The sequence below is a fragment of the Egretta garzetta genome, unplaced genomic scaffold (assembly GCF_000687185.1).
Source record: "Egretta garzetta isolate BGI_Z169 unplaced genomic scaffold, ASM68718v1 scaffold539, whole genome shotgun sequence".
Lineage (NCBI taxonomy): Eukaryota > Metazoa > Chordata > Aves > Pelecaniformes > Ardeidae > Egretta > Egretta garzetta.
The window spans coordinates 542,885-560,545 of NW_009260760.1; the positions used below are offsets into that span (position 1 = coordinate 542,885).

At 38.2% G+C, this 17,661-nt stretch overlaps 1 protein-coding gene across 1 annotated transcript in view; it reads right to left on the reverse strand.

The window, feature by feature from the left end:
* Positions 1–5,698, reverse strand: part of ITGA4 (integrin subunit alpha 4) — a 60,667-nt gene extending 54,969 nt beyond the window's left edge. The window contains exon 1 of the mRNA XM_035901444.1: positions 5,494–5,698. Coding sequence (XP_035757337.1) covers positions 5,494–5,698 — 205 coding nt within the window. The remainder of the gene's footprint in view (positions 1–5,493) is intronic.
* Positions 5,699–17,661: the final 11,963 nt, after the last annotated feature.

Sequence of the window (17,661 nt, forward strand, 5' to 3'; positions counted from 1 at the left end):
ATTCCTGCATGCACATATAAGCAATTAAAGTGAGACCAGGCTCTGTGGACAGTGTATATGAACAGCATCAAGCACATGTCTCCCCTATTACTTGAGACTTGTATGTCAAGGAAAAAGGAAATGAAGATTTTTTTCTAGGCAGCTCACTCAGACCAGAAGGAGCTTTGAAATCTGAGGTGTCCATATATTACCAGCAAAGATGTCTCTAGTTAGTCAGATTTCCCCTGAAACAGAAAAAAAAAATATTCCTGGAATTAAATCTCTGTCTAATCACTTAGAGATTCTAAAGGTAAATGATTTTCAGGTATGCTCAATTTTATGAAACAGAAGTCACCTAATTAACATCTAAATAACATGTGACTTGAGTGATCTATCACATATAATTATGTGCAAATAATAGCCTTACATTTCAGATAATCCATAGGCAGTAATTTATTTGGACAAGTGTCGGTGAACAGTGATGAATAACAAGCAAATTCTGCGAGATCATTATTGGTTTGTGGTTCAGTTGAAACGGGGAGAATGACATGTAGTAAGCAGAGTGTTAATTCTGAATGGTTCATCCAATTCTACTAAAAGGCTTCTTGGGGAAAAGATGACAAGGTTCATATTCTTGTTTTCAGCAATTCATTTATGTATTGCAAATAACTCATAGATAGCAAGGTGGGAATGTTCTCCCTTACAGTATGAGCAACTCTAGCTGTGTGTACAATAAAACATTCTTTCATGACAGCATTAATGGGAAAAAGCCAGATGTATATATTTTCATGTTTGCTTTTCTTGTCAGTTTCACACAGTTCCAGCTTTCATCTCCTAAAGGTTTTTGTTTTCATGAGCAAGGTACACTGGAGAGCACTCCAAATTATCTGACATACTTTAAGTGGTGTTTTTCTGACATTTCAGAAATTTAGAGTGAAAATCCTAGAATCTGAGAGGTGTACGGTAGCATAAATAACATTGTTTAATTATTATGGGTATGGCATACAACATTCAGCCAATAGCTAGTAAAGTTGTTTGTCTTTTGTTCCTTATTACACCAGTCTGCCCTTTCATCTTTTGAATAGCACACAGCTCTTCTTCAGCCATCCTTGACTTGAAGGTTGGTTGCATGACAGACTTTTGCTTAATCCTTTTTATCATCCTGCATTAGAGAAATAGCAGACGGTAGGGGTATTTATCTGCTCCTTTTGTGGACCCTGTTCCTGGATGACCTGCCAAGGTTAAGCATGCAGAATCAGTTTTTCTTCACATAGGCACAGCTTTTAGCTCTAGAAGTATCAACTCAACCCCATAGAAATGGGATTTCTCCTATCCTCCAGTGAAGGAGGTGTGCTATACACTGTTGTACCTCAGTTATTGGGATAGAATATGTGGGGGGTTTACTGATTTTTATACCCTAGTGCAAATTTTACCCAGATACAAATTCTAAGCCAAATGAATTTGACAAAATTCCTCTGAAAGAAAATGCACCAGAAAATGGTAGTAAGTGGGTTTTGTCTAGTTATTCATCTATACTGAAACAGTCCTCAGAATTGTGATCTTCTTTTAATATAGATTAGGAAGTTCCTGATCTGAAAGTACAGCATAAAATAGAAAAGAAAGTAGGTTTCCTCGTTATTATATTCCATGATGCGTATTTTCACTTCACTGCAAATGTATGTTTTTCCCTACTAACTGAAGTATAGAGTAATTACACTCATGCTCGTACTATATAGCATAATACAGCAACATCGGGAAGGTAAGGCATTTTGGATTTTTTTTGTCAACTACAACAATAAATAACTCTTATGCATATGGGAAATATGAAAGGACTTAGTATCTTAGCTCTGTATCTAAGCTTAGTATCGTAGCTTCCTCAAAAGCAGTTTGATAGCTCAGAAGACGGGAAGATGAACTTTTATCTTCTGTTTGGTGCATTACAATACTTTCCTCGTCTTCTATTATGCAGAGTATATTTAAAGCAACAGAACCAAAGCTAGGCACTTAATTAAGTTAGATTTGTAAACTTCAGCAAAACCAGATCCATCTGGAGGATATAATGCCCAGATATTCATGCTTCTTTTGGTCTTCCTGAAAATGTTTAAAACAAGAGTAATGTTTCTGTGGGGCTTGTGGAAAAATAAAGCTTGCTAACTGTTAGGATTTTAGATTCTGGAGCTAATTTCTTCTTAACTAGACTTTTTGTAAAATTAATTTGCTAATACTTAAACCATCTCAGAGAGGAATGAGAGGGCTAATGCATTCCCAGCAGCTGAAAGGAACTATTTCTATTTGGATAGATCTTTCTGGCCTCCTCAAAAGCTGTGGTTTGACTTCCTCAAGCTCCTCATGCTCAAAAAAGCATAGATACTTTATGTTCCCAGCGATGTGCTAGAACAAAGGCTCCTGTCCTGCAAGCGCCTTCCTTTCAAGGTGAGAGGACACTACACAATACAAAAGGCAGAAAGGAATGTGCAGGCCAATCAGCAGTTCAGCCTGTACAAAGCAGGGGAAATTGTGAAGTACCTGAACTTAAAACTTCCATTTGAGTGTAGCAGCATCTATGCAACAGGAATTGCTGTTTTCAAACAATACAACATAATTGTCCATCCTCTATAGAAAGTTTTAATGAAAAAAAAAAAAAAGGAAACTCTAGTTCCAGTTTTGGTGACATTTTCTAAGGAAAAGGAGTAGAAGGGGTGAATGGCCTTTTTCAGATTAGTTTTACCAATGTTTCTCCTTTCTTATTAGCAATTCTTTGTTTCTAGTGTCTTCTGACATACTTTAAACTATGCACTGTGAGAATCTAAACTGTGCTGCCATATAGGGTGCATAGCTGAATACTTCTTGAAAAGATCCAGGGAAAAGATTTCATTCCACCTCTCCATAAGGCCTGGGAGATTTGGAGGACTAAGATTGCTAGCATTTTCATTCCTATACACCTTGGGAGTGGAATAAAATTTCCTGAAGGAGCCTGGACGTGACTGAGAGATTTCAGTTACATGAAACAACAATAGATCTGGGTGGTTTGTTAGAGAACAAATAGTTTCACTAGACTTTAGTTTTAATTTGAAACTCTCAGGAATATAAACTCAAATGAGCCTGGGAGCTGAAAAATGTACACAATCTAGTTGTATTTCTTATTTTAGTTGATTTATTTTATTGATATCACAATAACATTTTCATTATAACATCTAGTCATGCAAGTAGACAAATTCAAGATACACTTCTTTCCTCTTTATTTGTTTCCCCTTATATTTATTTTCAGGATCAGTTTAATGCAGTTGCAGAGCTGTCTTTCACAATCCCAACAACAAAGCCTTGCACAATACCTTTCAGTAGAGATTCCGGTAACCGGAAGCTTGATGTAAACAAAGCCCAAACAGGAAAGGGCTTTGCAAGGAACTCCATTGACATGCATAGTTGGATCCTGACAGCAAAGGAAGGCTTATGGGAAGGGTTAGGGTATTTCAGAAAAACAGTTATGCTTTATCACTAATATTTCTTTTATATTGTATGACTGGAAAAATTCCACTGTCTTATATTCCAACTCATAGGAACAATTGCTTCCTAGTTAAATATTTAAAGTGAAATTTTCTAACTTGTTTTGGACCACATCTTTATCTCCTGTGAGTTTTTTAGAGATACAGCCTAATATCACTTGAGTGCTTTTGAAAATCTTGTGGTTAATTTAATATACTCTTTTCTATGTCTCTAGTATAATGTACTTGCTAGCAAAGCTTTTTTATAGCATGCAAACATATGTTTTTTGAAAGTTTTACCAAGCATATCTGAAAGATTATTCTCTTATCACAGAGAAAGAAAAAATGTAACCAGTACTCTGTTTACTGGTCTTGTATAAGAACATAAAAATACTGAGAATATTTCTTAATCAGTAAGGAATTTATTTCCTTCTGACTGTGTGGCAAAGAAGGCTTAAAATCCTTTAGATAGTACTGAACAGAGAAAGTGCTTATAAATGAAAGTTATATATGAAGTCAGCAAAGAACAAAGAAACTATTGTATGTAAGTGGTAAAGCAGGCTGATTTCTGAAGGACACAATGAAAAATAGGTGGGAGAATGGGGTAGAGGAAGAAGTTCAGGATCTCTGGTATATAGTATTTTTTCTGGTGTGTTCAGAGGTTGTGTCAGAGTTGATGTTAGATATGATTATGGTTGCTATCAACAGAAATGAGGATGAAGTTATGTGGTCTGAAAAAAACAGGAATGATTTTGTAACCCAAAGGTCTGGGCATATCACGTACCCCTGAGTTAGAAATGGAACTAGGTGTAAGTAGTCTGAGGTAAAGGCTTCAGTACCAGCAGCCCCCGAGAATGTATGGAGACATCAGCTTGCATGAGTATATGGAATAAATCTAAAACTATGCAAGCCGTTTTGTTTTTGAACAAGGATAAAAGAATGCAGCTTATTTATCCAAGGGATATTCCCAGTTACCTACACTGGTCCATTTCCTCTCTGAAGACAAGACATTATATAAGCAATAATTTGAGGTATGTGCATTATTACATCTAGTTGGGGTTATCTACATGATAACCTTCTACCCTACATGAAATATGTCCAGATGACATCTGCTGCAAATATGACTCTAGGACTGAATAGGAATTCTATAAAGAAAAAAAAAAAAGGACAGAAAATGTTGAGGCTGATCTAGTACTTCCTCAGTTATCTGTAGCAGTTTTTTCCTCCCATAAGTACAATACAGTAACATTAGGTGGAAAATGGAATGAAGGACACACAGTAAGGTATTTCATCTGCAAATAAATTATCTAGGAGGTAATACGTGGCTTACTCACAGAAGACACCATTAATAAAATGCTTAATTTCTTTCTTGCAATTGTTTTATAATGTTAATTAACAGTTTTGTGACAGTGAAACATTAATGAGAACAAACAGCTTGAACATTTTTGTAAAGTTACTTTGTTAAATATTTATAAAAATACACAAACTGGATAGCTACTGTATTAAATTAAATTACCACCATTTGTGCTAAATAGAGCATCTATTATGTAATAATGTGATTTTAAATTGTTTAAACATTCCAGATAACCAGTGGAGGCGAGGCCCTGGGGTTTTCCCATTGAATTCAAAAGAGACTAGGCTACTGCTGAAAAACCTTAATTTAGTAAATCGGTATCCATGACATACATGTGGAAAAGAATGTAATATGAAACTACCACTGTTGTGAGAGCAACTTTAGTGTGATATAAGGGAGAACTTAATAAAAAAAGGAACTCAGAAGTCACATGGAAAAGCTAGAAAGAAAAACTGCTTCAGTCACAAGCAGATGTTACTGGATCTGGCCAGAAATTTTCCATCAGAATCCTTTTCTGCTGGGATGTGCAGTTTTAGTTCGGTCAAGTGGACGGAAATTTTTAGTATTCTTGATTATTTTCACTGGGGAAATAAAAAAGAGAAGATGTGATTCCATGGACTTGTGAATCCTTGCCTGGTCACCCAGTGCAGCCACTGTAGAGCCAGGGCTGCCTCCAACACAAGGACCTTGGCCCTGAGAGAGGCTTGTCCCTCTGTCTCCTGGGGACTTTGGTCACCGCAGAGCTGCTGCCTTTCTGAGTTGGAGGGCTGGACACCTGTGGAGCTGGGTGACCTGCTGAGACAGTCAGAGGACTACTCAGTGGGGCCACCTTGTCCTTAGGCCCTTGTTCCACAGGTTCCCGTCTGTCCCCTTTAACGACCATGCCAGGGGATCAGATGGTTTGATAAAGCCATTAGTGGCTTTTCCTGACCATGAAACTTAGAAATCAATAAATCACGGAAAAATAGTTCACCAGGGGCACACCCCATGCAGAAGGCTGAGCCAGAGGAGGGAGTACTATCCCTGGAAGTCTGGGTGGACGTGGATGTGTTGTGTGTTGGAGACAGCATCATGCTCCCTTGAGTCGTGGGGCAAGGCCTTGGCTGTTGTGTGTCTGCACAAGGTGCGTGCGTGTTGTGGAACAGAAATCTTACAACAGAAATCACCATCTACCTGCTATACCCATTATGCTTACTAAACAAATAGGAAATTTTGTGCCACTGAGTGATGTGGTTCAGTTCCTCCTGCTGCTGCTCTTTTAATACCCTGTGACAGACTGAAATAAGCTGATACTCCTGAATTGGACTGAATGGACCTTCAAATATCTTATTTTCCTGTTCAAAGTTTCAAACAGTTCAACTACAAAATGTATTTATTCAGTATTTGCAAGAATATCTGTGGCTGTTTAATTTAAAAAGAGAATTAAACAATGGATCAGTATTAAAAATATTAAATAAAGTCTAGGTGACTCAGGAAAGAAGGGGCTCCTAACATTATGATTCCTTAAGTTCTGAGCCAGAATTTTGCAACTCTGCTACCCACTTCTAACCTTTGGGGTTTTTTTCTATAATATATGAGCAGAAACAGATGTTTTCCACTACCAACATCTGATCTGTGTGTGAAGAATTAAGGGCATTATATGCTATCAAAGCAATGAGCGATACTTAACCATGCAGACTCCTGTTAACCCCAGACAGAACTACAGTGGTAAGCATCTGCATATTGTCTTCAAACCTTAGAGTAACCTAATATGACAGTCAAGTCTCTATAAATGATATATATGTATTTAAAGAAACAACTTGGTTAATTTAAATAATTCCAAACAAGGGCAAGGTTTAGTTTCAAACAGTGTTAGAACCATGGAATAGTTTTGGTTTGCATGATTCAACAACAATTTAAGGTATCAATCATACATTTTAAAGATAAGCTCGAATCCTCTTCTTAACTATTCCAGCACATTCAGCTTCTTTTGGTTCTGCGGGCCAGCCCCAGGGTGGGCTTAAATGAACGCTTCTGCTTAAGAGGTTCACTGTCTGATGCACTATTTTTGTTATTCCTACTCTGTTTCCCTTCTCAACCTGGACCTAAGAAACTGGAATGTCAAGAAGTCAGCATTTGTCTTCAAGTTTCCTTAACTACCTTGGGCTGGAATGCCCAAGGAAAAAAAGACATTTAGCAATGATATCTGTGGTATGGCTGTATCAGTTCTGATCTTCTTGGCCATCAAGTTAGAATAAATTGTGGCATGGACAGAGCCTGTGTAAATCAGCCTCAGGGTCATGACAGAGCAAAGCTGTTCTACAGTTCTTGTACCTCCGCAAGGATGTTTTATGTAAAGTTCCCCTGGATCTAGCATACTTAATAAATATCAGATCTGATGCTGTTACTTACAATCATAAAGTGACAATGGCTTGTTTTATAGGGCCTTTGTGAAAGCTCATTTTTGCACATTGAAGTATTTGCTCCAAGTTCCACATAGTTCTTATAGTCAAGGTTGGTACTAACATGAGGAAATTCCCAAGAGCAGCCAAGTTTCTTGAATTGAAAAGAATTCTGGAAATAACTTGTCTAAACCAGCATTTTCCAAAGTCATCGCCATAAATCTGCCAAATACATTCCAGACTGGTATTTTATGACAGAGTATTCCCCTTGTTACACCCAATGGGAAAGACTGTAATCTGTGCCTTCCTTGAGTTAACCAAAGAGGCATACTGAAGGATGTTAATTTAAAAAAGATGAACATGATGTAATATTCCATAGTAATTTGCAGTTTGAATAGTACTCATGTAACAAAACAATAATAAAGGGCCAGATGCATCAATGATGCCACTCTTGTTAGCAGATGCAACACTGTAAAGAAGGGATTTGTTATCAAAAGGTGCATGTCAGTCAATGGACTGTTAATTTGTAGTATGCATTAATTTAAAAAAAAAAAGTTCTACTGCAAATGCTATAGCCTGCTGTTTTAGGGAAACTGAACTATTTTATTTGTTGGAAGAACAGAAATCACAAAACCTGAGGTCCCTGTAACTTTCAGGAAAATATGTGGCCAGGAAGGAGGAAAGATTCTGTGAAAGTCTCTCCAAAGTTGCCTAGACTGTGCTCTCTGGTGACCCCCTGAGCAGTCACATCAGAGGCCCAAATGGTGCACTCCTAGCTCTAGCCATGTAAATCTGAGGTGCGCCTAAGCCAGAGATGTTGGATCCGTGCTTGCAAAATTGGACAGGTTTTGTTCGTATCTTCAGTAGTCTTGTGATCTGCTGTAACTCTTAACTTAAAAAAAAAACCAGGCTGCATTCTGCTGTTGGGAGTAATAGGAGGAGCGAGATGAGCAGAACAATAATAAATAAAAATAGCCAAGGACTAGGAAATACATTATTGTGCCCCTTGCTTTTCCTAGGGTGAAATTAAACAATCCAGGCATACTGAAAGTTGAAATAGGACTTTGTTGTGTGCCCTGTGATGAAGTTCAGAGGCACTGACCTCTTGAGTATGTGAAACCCTTGTGTCTAAGGGTGACTGGACTCCCTCCGTACCCTTGCCACTCACCAGGTGCAAGCTGGGATAGGTATACCATCTCCAAAGAAGGAGAAGCTATGGACGACATAATGTAAATATATTCGATCCTTAGTCTGTTGTAAAGAAAAATTGCTACTTGCTTTGTCAGGGCTTGTGGCAAAGCCACCAAATAGGCACCACTTTGCAGAGAGATTTGGACAAATTTCTGTCAGTGGAGCACATTATTTAAGAAAAGCAACAGGGAGTTCAGCAATATGGAGAACAGGGAGTGAGGTGATTATATTTTGTAAAGCTCTTGTCTATTATTGCCTAGGTGATGCCACTGATGACACGAGGCAGATTTAGCCACTCTTAGCTGATCCATAAGGGCATGTGGCTGCCTCTTGTCTCTCTAGGGCTGGCCCCCCATGCCCTCTGGGGACAGTGGCCTGCTTCTTCAATATGTCACAGAAGGGACATTAGGCTAATGGCTTCCATTGTTTTTCCTGGAAAAGAAGCAAGTTACATGATGAGGGTAAGCTTTCCCTCATCAAGAGAAAATGGTGTGAAATTTCCTTCAGGGTAAACCGTTGATCATTATTCTTCCTCTTTTGGAGTTATTTCGATTCTTTCTGTGCAGCAGAGGACAGGCAAGGCTCTAACAGTCAGTCAGTTATAAATTCCTTTGCATTGCTTAAATGTGTTTTTTTCTATATGCTAAAAAAATTAATGACGTCACCTCTTAATCATAGTTAATCGCTCACCCTATTACAGTTCAGCTGTGCTTGGACATTAAAGAAAAATCTGTCAGACATATTTTACCATTTTTTTTGGTGCCAAAATTCTTTTCCACAGTTCATTTCCCTATGAAGTTAACTTCAGTCATTTTGAATTAATTTAGAAGGAATGGCTTCTCTCAGTCATCTACCCACCCACAGATGCATGCAAAAAACAGAAAAGCTTAGTATATGATGTACTAGGAGATTGTGAACAGCAGGCTGCATTCCTTCTTGTTATGCAAGGGAACAATAGTTGGGGGTCTGTACAAACTGGGTTATTAGTAAATACCTTCCCAAGATTCCAATCTGTATGTGTAAATATGGTTTACAGCAACCTAAAAAACTCTTTCCCGAGTTAGTTTTAGTGATAACCCCACTTATGGTATTATTTATCTCAAACACAAACCCGTATAAGTGAGCTTGGCATGGTCAACTCACTTTCCATGGGACAGTTTCAACTACAGTCTAATATCATGGCAATGGCTATCACTACACCATCTCTATTCCCAACTCACACTTCCATAAATGTCCTGTTCCAGCCAGCTCTCTGACACTTCATATGTGCTGTAACCCTAGTACGGTTCTTATATGCACCGTAAGATTAAACTAAGAGAAACTGAGCCTAAACCCATGAATTGGCCTGTAGTTAAGCAGAGTTGCACATAAATCCCTAAGTGACACAATAAGTTAGAGATCTCTCTTGTTTATCCATTTCATGCTTTCTTTAACATTTAATGCTCCAATTCATTTTTCTCCGTATTAATCCACATGTCCTTTTTGATTCCCTTGGATTATGTCTTCTGGATTTATCCTTTCCTGAATGTTTTTTTCAGCCCCTGAAGAATAAGATTCTCCTTAGTTCCACGAAATTATAACTGTTGTAATTATTTCATCCCCACAAAGCTAGAGGAAAAAATAATTTTTTGCCATTAGACACCTGGAATGCTTGGAGCATTATTTTTCTACCGTGTATTTATTTATTTGCTATGTAGAGAATTATAAAAACAAATTTCAGCTTGTATTAAAATTTGTTGAACACCTTTAGCAGTGCACAGAACATTACGACTGGCATATGCCATCCTGTAATACTTCTTTTTGTACTCTGCTCATGGAAAAAATTGTATACTGTAAATATTCATTTATTAAATGTTAGTGAATGTTAGATGTGCAATGATATACTTTTTGCTAGCTCAGGACCAAAGGCTACTGTCTTATTTGCAAGATGCTATTTAGCTTACCTAGTGAGTTCATACACTGTGCCCCATTTAGGCCAAATTTGTATTATTTTAAAATGTTCTGCCGTGCTTATCAGATTTTTGTTTTAAAATAAAGGACACAAAGAAACCTCTCAATTTTTGGAAGCATGCAAGAGTTGATGCAACATAATTCATGGTCTTTGAATAATTTTTCAAGAGGTCCTTCATGCACATTTCAAGCAATTACAGGAACAATGTTTATCATGAATTCAAAAGTCCTTAACTTTTTCATTCAGTATTAATGATGCAAGGATCTGTCTTGCAGGATAAGTTTTGCATTGTATATACAATGCATAGCAAAGGCTTAAAGACATAAGAATAGTATGAAAGGGTTTACTTCTTAAATGTGGTAGTGACTTTCATAGTTTCATGTCCTTTTTCTGGTATTTTTGTATTACCAGAAGCAACTCGAGCAAATTCAATCACTCTTGCTTAATTCTACCTCTAATGGGTACAAAAATATGAGTGTAATCAAAAGACACTAGTATCCCTGATATTTTTCAGCTTTAGCAAACTGATTTTTTAAAAATTCACGGGACAAATTTCCAATCAGCAATTAGATCTTACAAAGAGTTGCATGATAAAACAAATGAGACAAAAATGAAGTGGCATGAACTTGTATAGGCTGCAGTTACTGAGGCAAAGATTTGTGGGAGAATAAAAGGTACTGTATAGAAAACACCCCTGCTGATCAGATATGGAACCTTTCCGTATTACTCTAGTGTGTAATAAATGAAAACCCCAAACATTTGACAAAACAAAGGTGAGCAGAAGGAAAATGTGTCTTAGGAGAGCGTGAGTGAGCCCGGACCCAGAGGCTATTCCAGATCTGTTAGCGCAACTGCCTTTAGACCTCACCGCACAGCCAGATGTTGCTGCTAGAGCCTTCCCAAGCTTGGCATCTGGGTCCTGGCATGCCCGGGGAGTGGCCTTGGGTACTACCCCCCTCATCGGGGTAGGTGCACAAACAGAAAGGCCGTTGAATTGCTTCTTGTCTCAGCTGAAAGGTCTAACTTGCTTCAGATTGCAGATCCTGTAGACTGCAAATGTGAAATATTTGAGTAAAAGGCACCACAGAGCAAATATTTCTCACTAAATATAAAATTGTATACATCTATTAAATATGATTTCCTTTTCTTCTATTGATAGAAGCTCTTTTATCCCAGGATTTCAGGCTCTGTGAAGTAGTACTTTTTTTCAATTTCTAGTAATTTCTAGTGGCATTTATGAAGTGGAAAGACTGTGTAAGTTTTCAGACTGAATCTTATGAGGTTCCTGTAGCCTTTGCACTTGAGATATCCATCGCTGGATGCCGTATTCTGTCCTAGACTGGTAGGATTTCACCCACACAATAGGGATACTGAGCAGTAACTGTAAGCCAGATCTTCAGCTGGCACAAACTGCACTATGCTTAATCAACTTCAGTGTGAAGCTATGCCAGTTTATACCAGCTGGACATCTAGCCCTTTGTCTGCCCCCACATAAAACCTGTGTTTATCTGCTTTTATTGAAGCTTTACATTTTCCATGTGAGCATAAGTAACATTTTCATTTTAGAGCCAAAACTGACTTTTTATTTCATTTCCCATTTCTACTCCATCTCCATCCATCTTGAGGATTAAATGCACACTGGGGAGGGTAAGTAAACTGCTTAGGAACATCTGGGATGCACAGAGTCTCTGTTTCAGTCTCCAGAGAGAGAAACCCATTTGCACGGTACCTCTGATGCCCATATAGCTATTACTGGAAGCATTGGCTACCTCACAGGCTCAATGGGATGTCTGAATCTTGCTGTGCTCCCTTCCCTTTAACGCCAGTCCACCTTCAGCAGCTGCTTCTGAGCCCAAATAGGTTCAGTGATGGACAGATGCTATACAAGGGACAAAGGGCTTGATCTCTCTGAAAAAATCCTGAAAAGGCCGTGCGTCTGCAGGTTTATGTGACTCCCTACTTCAGTCTGGATGAGATTGCCGCAAATTCGAGTCTGCTTGTGCAAACCTGAATACATGAGCAATCATGTATCCACCAGCGCTATTGATTTCAACTTCAGTGTCTAAGTGCTCACCACATGAGTAAGGTTTGAACATAATAGCCTTCTGATAGTGTTCCAAGTTTGGGGGGATATATGAAGGTTAATTGAAGCTACAGACTTGGCAACTTGCCTCAAATGGCTGTGTGCCATGGTGTTTGGGGATTTTAGCCATTATATGTGTAAGTAATTGCTCTTTACCAAATGCTATAGGGAGAAAAAAATCACCAAATCTAACGTTTTTACATATAAAATCCTCCATGCAAAAAGCTAAAGCAAAATCAAACCTTCAATATATGTAAGTTATGCCTTGGCTCTGATACTGTTATTTAGCACCAAATATCACTTTCCTGCTTCTGAAAACATGTATCAGCAAATCGTTTACTTAGTAGATTTAACCTTGTTGTACAACAGCGATATTTCTGAGAAGAGTCGGGCCCATTTTGTGTACCTGGAGACCTGGCATATAAAAAGGCAGCAGGCAAGCTGAGCCTTTTTGAGACAATACTTTTCCCAGCTGTCTGTCCTTCCCCAACACTGGGAGTGACCAGCCCCACACCCTGTCAGCGGAACAAAACGCATGCCCATGCTAATATGGTGAATTGTGAATTGTGAACTGAAGGAGTTGGGAAATGCTCACTTCTCCCACCCCTGCTATGCAGGCTGTAACCTCCAGCAAAGGGGTGAGGTGGACAGCCAGAGCAATAATGATTAAGTGACTGGTAATAAATCCAACAGAGTACGTCGTCAGGACCCTTAATGAATACTGCCAAAGAGGATAAATTTGTGTTCATATGATAGGCTCTAGACCGAAGTATCTAAGGCAGTAGGTCTCTTCTGTTGTTAGGTACCAGCCAGTGTCTTGGAGTAGACGGGCAGAATGGATTTCGTGGCTAGGTTATTGCTGCTCATATTTTAACAGCTGAAAAACGTTCAGTCAAAATCTGATCATCTGATAATGTATTACAAGAATATCTTGAATAAAGGTATTAATGTTACTGTTGTTGGAGATAAAAAGGGGACTGTTGCTAGAGACAAAACGGGGAGTTCTTTGAGTCGACACTTCAGAGTAAATACTAATTCAACATATTCCCAGGATCTCGGAATGTTCTTTGGACTCTGGCACCAGGAGAATGCCATAAAATCAACTTCTGTCTCTTTCTGAGGATGGCAGCATTAGCTCAGCTGTGCCAGTCTGACTGCAGCAGTCAGCAGAAGCTGTGTATGCAGCCATATAACTACAACAGAGTCTGATCATCATCCTGATGAAATTACACTGATCTAATTTGCACGCTGTGAAGACATTTGGCACTGGCTGGATCTGAGCCGTGACATCTTCATTGGAACTAAAAGTACACTAAGAAGTGACATTACATTTCATACTCTTTTGTGCCAGACTGTGGCATTTCTTCCTCTTTAAAGACATTATTTCAAGAACATTTAATTTGGCTTTGATATGTCTGCCATTTTGCTATGCAGGAATGTACTGAGCCAGAAAAGCTCAGCTGTAATAAAGTTTGGCACCATCAGCCCACCATATACCTGCACCATCCTGTGCAATTTAATTGGCATTCAGTGGGTTGATAAATGGATTGGCTTAATGAGACAATATACTTGACATATGCAGGATTCTCCTGAGGAATAAGATTCATTTTTGCACTTCACACATCAACATGCTACAGATACCAACACAGTCACCTCCAGCAGCTGTGTTATAACCAATGACATGCCTTCCACTGTGTTGACCAATAACTCCGCTATCTCTCAAACTAGCTTTACATCATTTTCCACATGAGCATTTTTCTTTCTTAATTTTTTTCTTTATATTTCTGATTGTAAAAATAAAGCAAGATACTGTAATTGCCTTTGAAATTTTCTGTGAACTATAATATCTGTATTTTTTTTCTGGTATAAATCAACAGCTTGTCTTCATAGCTTCCTGAGGATTTACCTCCATGTTTAGAAAAATATTCTAATTATAGTTCGAATATAGTATAAATAACAACTAAAAATATTCTGTAAAATACACATAAAAGCAAAGATGTGTGTTACACAGTTTTAAGTGACTATGAGTAAGCATGACTTTTTCTCCTCAAAGATTAATTTGCATGGATGAATTAGGTTTATGTTAGAGCCATCTCTGGATCAAGTGTGAAAATGAGGATCTCTGGGAAGTTGTGCAATAGCTGGTGGAGGGAAGCATTTCAGTGCTATTACAGTACAAATGATTACCGATTACAGTAAAAGTTTATTTAGCCCTTTTTAAAGAAACCCAATTTTGCCCAAGTCAGGAGTGAACAAAAGAGGATCATTAACATCAGGGATCTGGTCCAGTGTGTTTAAAAAATAGTAGTTTAATAGTAGATCTTTGAATCCTGCCTCTCAGATGTAACTGTGAATGTAATCAATGTCCTTTGATGTTTTTCAGAGGCCTGCTTGTTGAGGTTATAATCATTTAAGAGTTGAGATTTAACAGCAATCCAAAGAGCTAATCTATCTTGCATGAAAAAGAGAGATACGCATCCAGCTTTCTGGTATTTTACAAAGGCTTGGAAAACAGTTCAGAGACAGACAACATCAACCCACTTACACAACACACACACTGACTTAGTTTCTTAGCTGACGTTAAAAGCATACATATATATCTATATCTATATATCCTTTATTTTAGAAAAAAAAGGTAAATATAAACAATTCCTCAGTCATCGTTACCATCAGCATAATTAAGATAAAAGCCAAACAGTTTTATTGGTCATTCGGCTCTTGTGCAATTCCAAAGGCTAGATTTGGATGTTTTAAGTGAACCAGCTGTTTATCAGGATATAGATAGGAATTGCTACCAAAGAGTTGGAAAAAATTGTCAAAATCATGTGAGCAATTTTCTGCATTCATGAGGAAAATTGAGAACCATAGCACTCTTTGCCTGTCTTGCCCATGAGAAACTCTGCAAGGACTTTCAAAGGAACCTAAGGGAATGAGGAGCCAAACTCCCACTGAACGTACATGCAAGTTATTATGTTAAATTCCTTGTATCTGTTGGAAACAAAAGCTAGTTTGCATCCCCAAGAATGCACAAACTCGCACCACGGGAATGGCCACTGTTTCAACCTGGAAAAGAAAATTCGGCAGAGGCAGAGAGGTAAGCAAGCCTGCAGCTGGCTGCTGCTGAGCTGCGCTCTGGGCCGTCACAGTACCTGCCGCTGGCTTCTTGTCCATGAGGTGGAAGAAGCCCACGTGTCACTGCCTCAGATTTCAACTGGGTGCCAGTTTGATGCTTGCAATTCTGCTCTAAGGAAAGCCTCATACATGCAAATAAGCCCAAGGAAACTAAAAAATGAAACGGTGTGTGACAGTTTCTAATTACTGCGTAAAAACAACATATGGAAACTTCATTGTCCATTTCATCCCTCAACATGTACTATCAAGTTAGATTTCTTTTGCTCAATCATTCTCTCTAGAGCATTTGGAGCTGTTTCACTTGTATTATATGAAGAAAAACAGCACTTGATATGAGCAGTGTGATGCTTTTACTTTCTCTGTCCAAGCTCATTAATCTCATGGAGGGTTTAAAAAAAAAACCAAAAAACCCACCAACCTACTGGTTTGGCACAAATTCTAGTTTTCCAGAAAAAGAGTCAGTTCAAAGTCCTGTTTCAGAAATATTCAATCCATTGCCATGAATCTAAATGTAGCCATGGTAAATGCTAATAAGTAGAGAATGTCACTTACTGATGTGTCTTGATGGGGTGAATTATTGCAGAAGATCAATGAAGGAATCTTAAATATGACTTCTTGCTATGTACAATTAAATAGGAGGATGTATTCTTCTAAGCTTTTAAGTATTTCCAGAGAGATTTCAAATTTAAATATTTATAATGGAAGCGTAAGAGGAAATTGAAAGGATATGGTTGGGTCAAGGAAACGAAGCATACATCAAAGTCCCATTTTCTGGGAGCAAAAGTCTTGCAGCCTTCCCTATCAAGCCCTGTGGCCACAGAAGCAGAGTCAGTTAATGAATCAGAAAAAAAGCTGGTTACCAGATGTCCTTACTTATTAACACACACATCGCATTCTGTAATGGCATTCACTAAACAATCTGTGTGGAGCAGACTCTGCTCTGTTTAAACTACCTCTTTCAAAAAAACATTTCTAACTTTTCTTCCTCTGTGGTTGATTTCAGGATAGTTGTTGTTTAAGATGCTGTCAGGCATTTTGTCTAATTGAAATTTCTCCACCATTCTGAAGGTTCCTAAGGTACCCAGGAAAAAAAACTGGTTTTAGCATTTATTCTTTTACCCCTCCTTCTAAAATGATAATGAAATAAGATAATATAAATAAAAATATTAACTTAAAAGCAAAGCAGGAGAGAAACCAATTCTCTTTGATTGGTTTCCACTGCTGCTAATTTTAATGCCACCCATTGTTCAGCTCTGCAGTCTAATTTTATGTTAATATCCTGAAAGTTGTCAAATCTTGGCAAAACCTATGCATAAATTACACAGAAAGTAGCTCACAGGAGGGGGAAAGTAATGACTGTCATGGTTAGCCAAACCCATTAATAGTCTGACAAGCAATAACCCAAGAGCTCTGGTCAACTGCTGCAGACATCTGTGAAACTTTTGCAATTAATTTTTTTTTTGGAGGAGGTATCAGCTGTGAAATAGCACATAAGTGACTGATTATTATCAGCTCTGCTGGTGAGGGCAGAACTGATCAACTCCAAACATTCATCCTTCTACTACAGACTGATTGTTTTATGAATTAAAAGTTTTCTTTTTCTATATTTTCTAAGGCACTCTAATCTCCAGAAAGGGAAAAGGAGAGTCAGTTGTACATGAGTAGTGCTTTACTTACACATACTCTTTCACATCAGCAGTTTTCAAAGAACTTTACAGAGGTCATTAGCATTATCTCTGTCTATAAAGTGGAGAAACCGAGACAGAGACTATGTCTGTGTGTTCATGTGCAAGATAGAACATGAGAGAGGCTGAGAAATGGATAGGGGGACTTCCCTGAAGTCAGATATCAAGCCAGGGATATCTCTGCTACCCCAGGCAATGCTCTATCAGGCTGTACAGTCACCTATTTAAAAGCTGTAAGGATCACACTGTGCTGAGAATAATGTAGCTATTTGATAAATTTTCTCATGTCTCCAAAATCACCCTTCTCCTGAATTCTCTTTTATAGGCTGAGGGGACAGCTGAGATCTGTTCCATGATTCCTCATGAGTCCAAAATTCTCAGGGGCAGTAAGTCTTTGGGGAAAATGCTTTATAACTGGGTTGA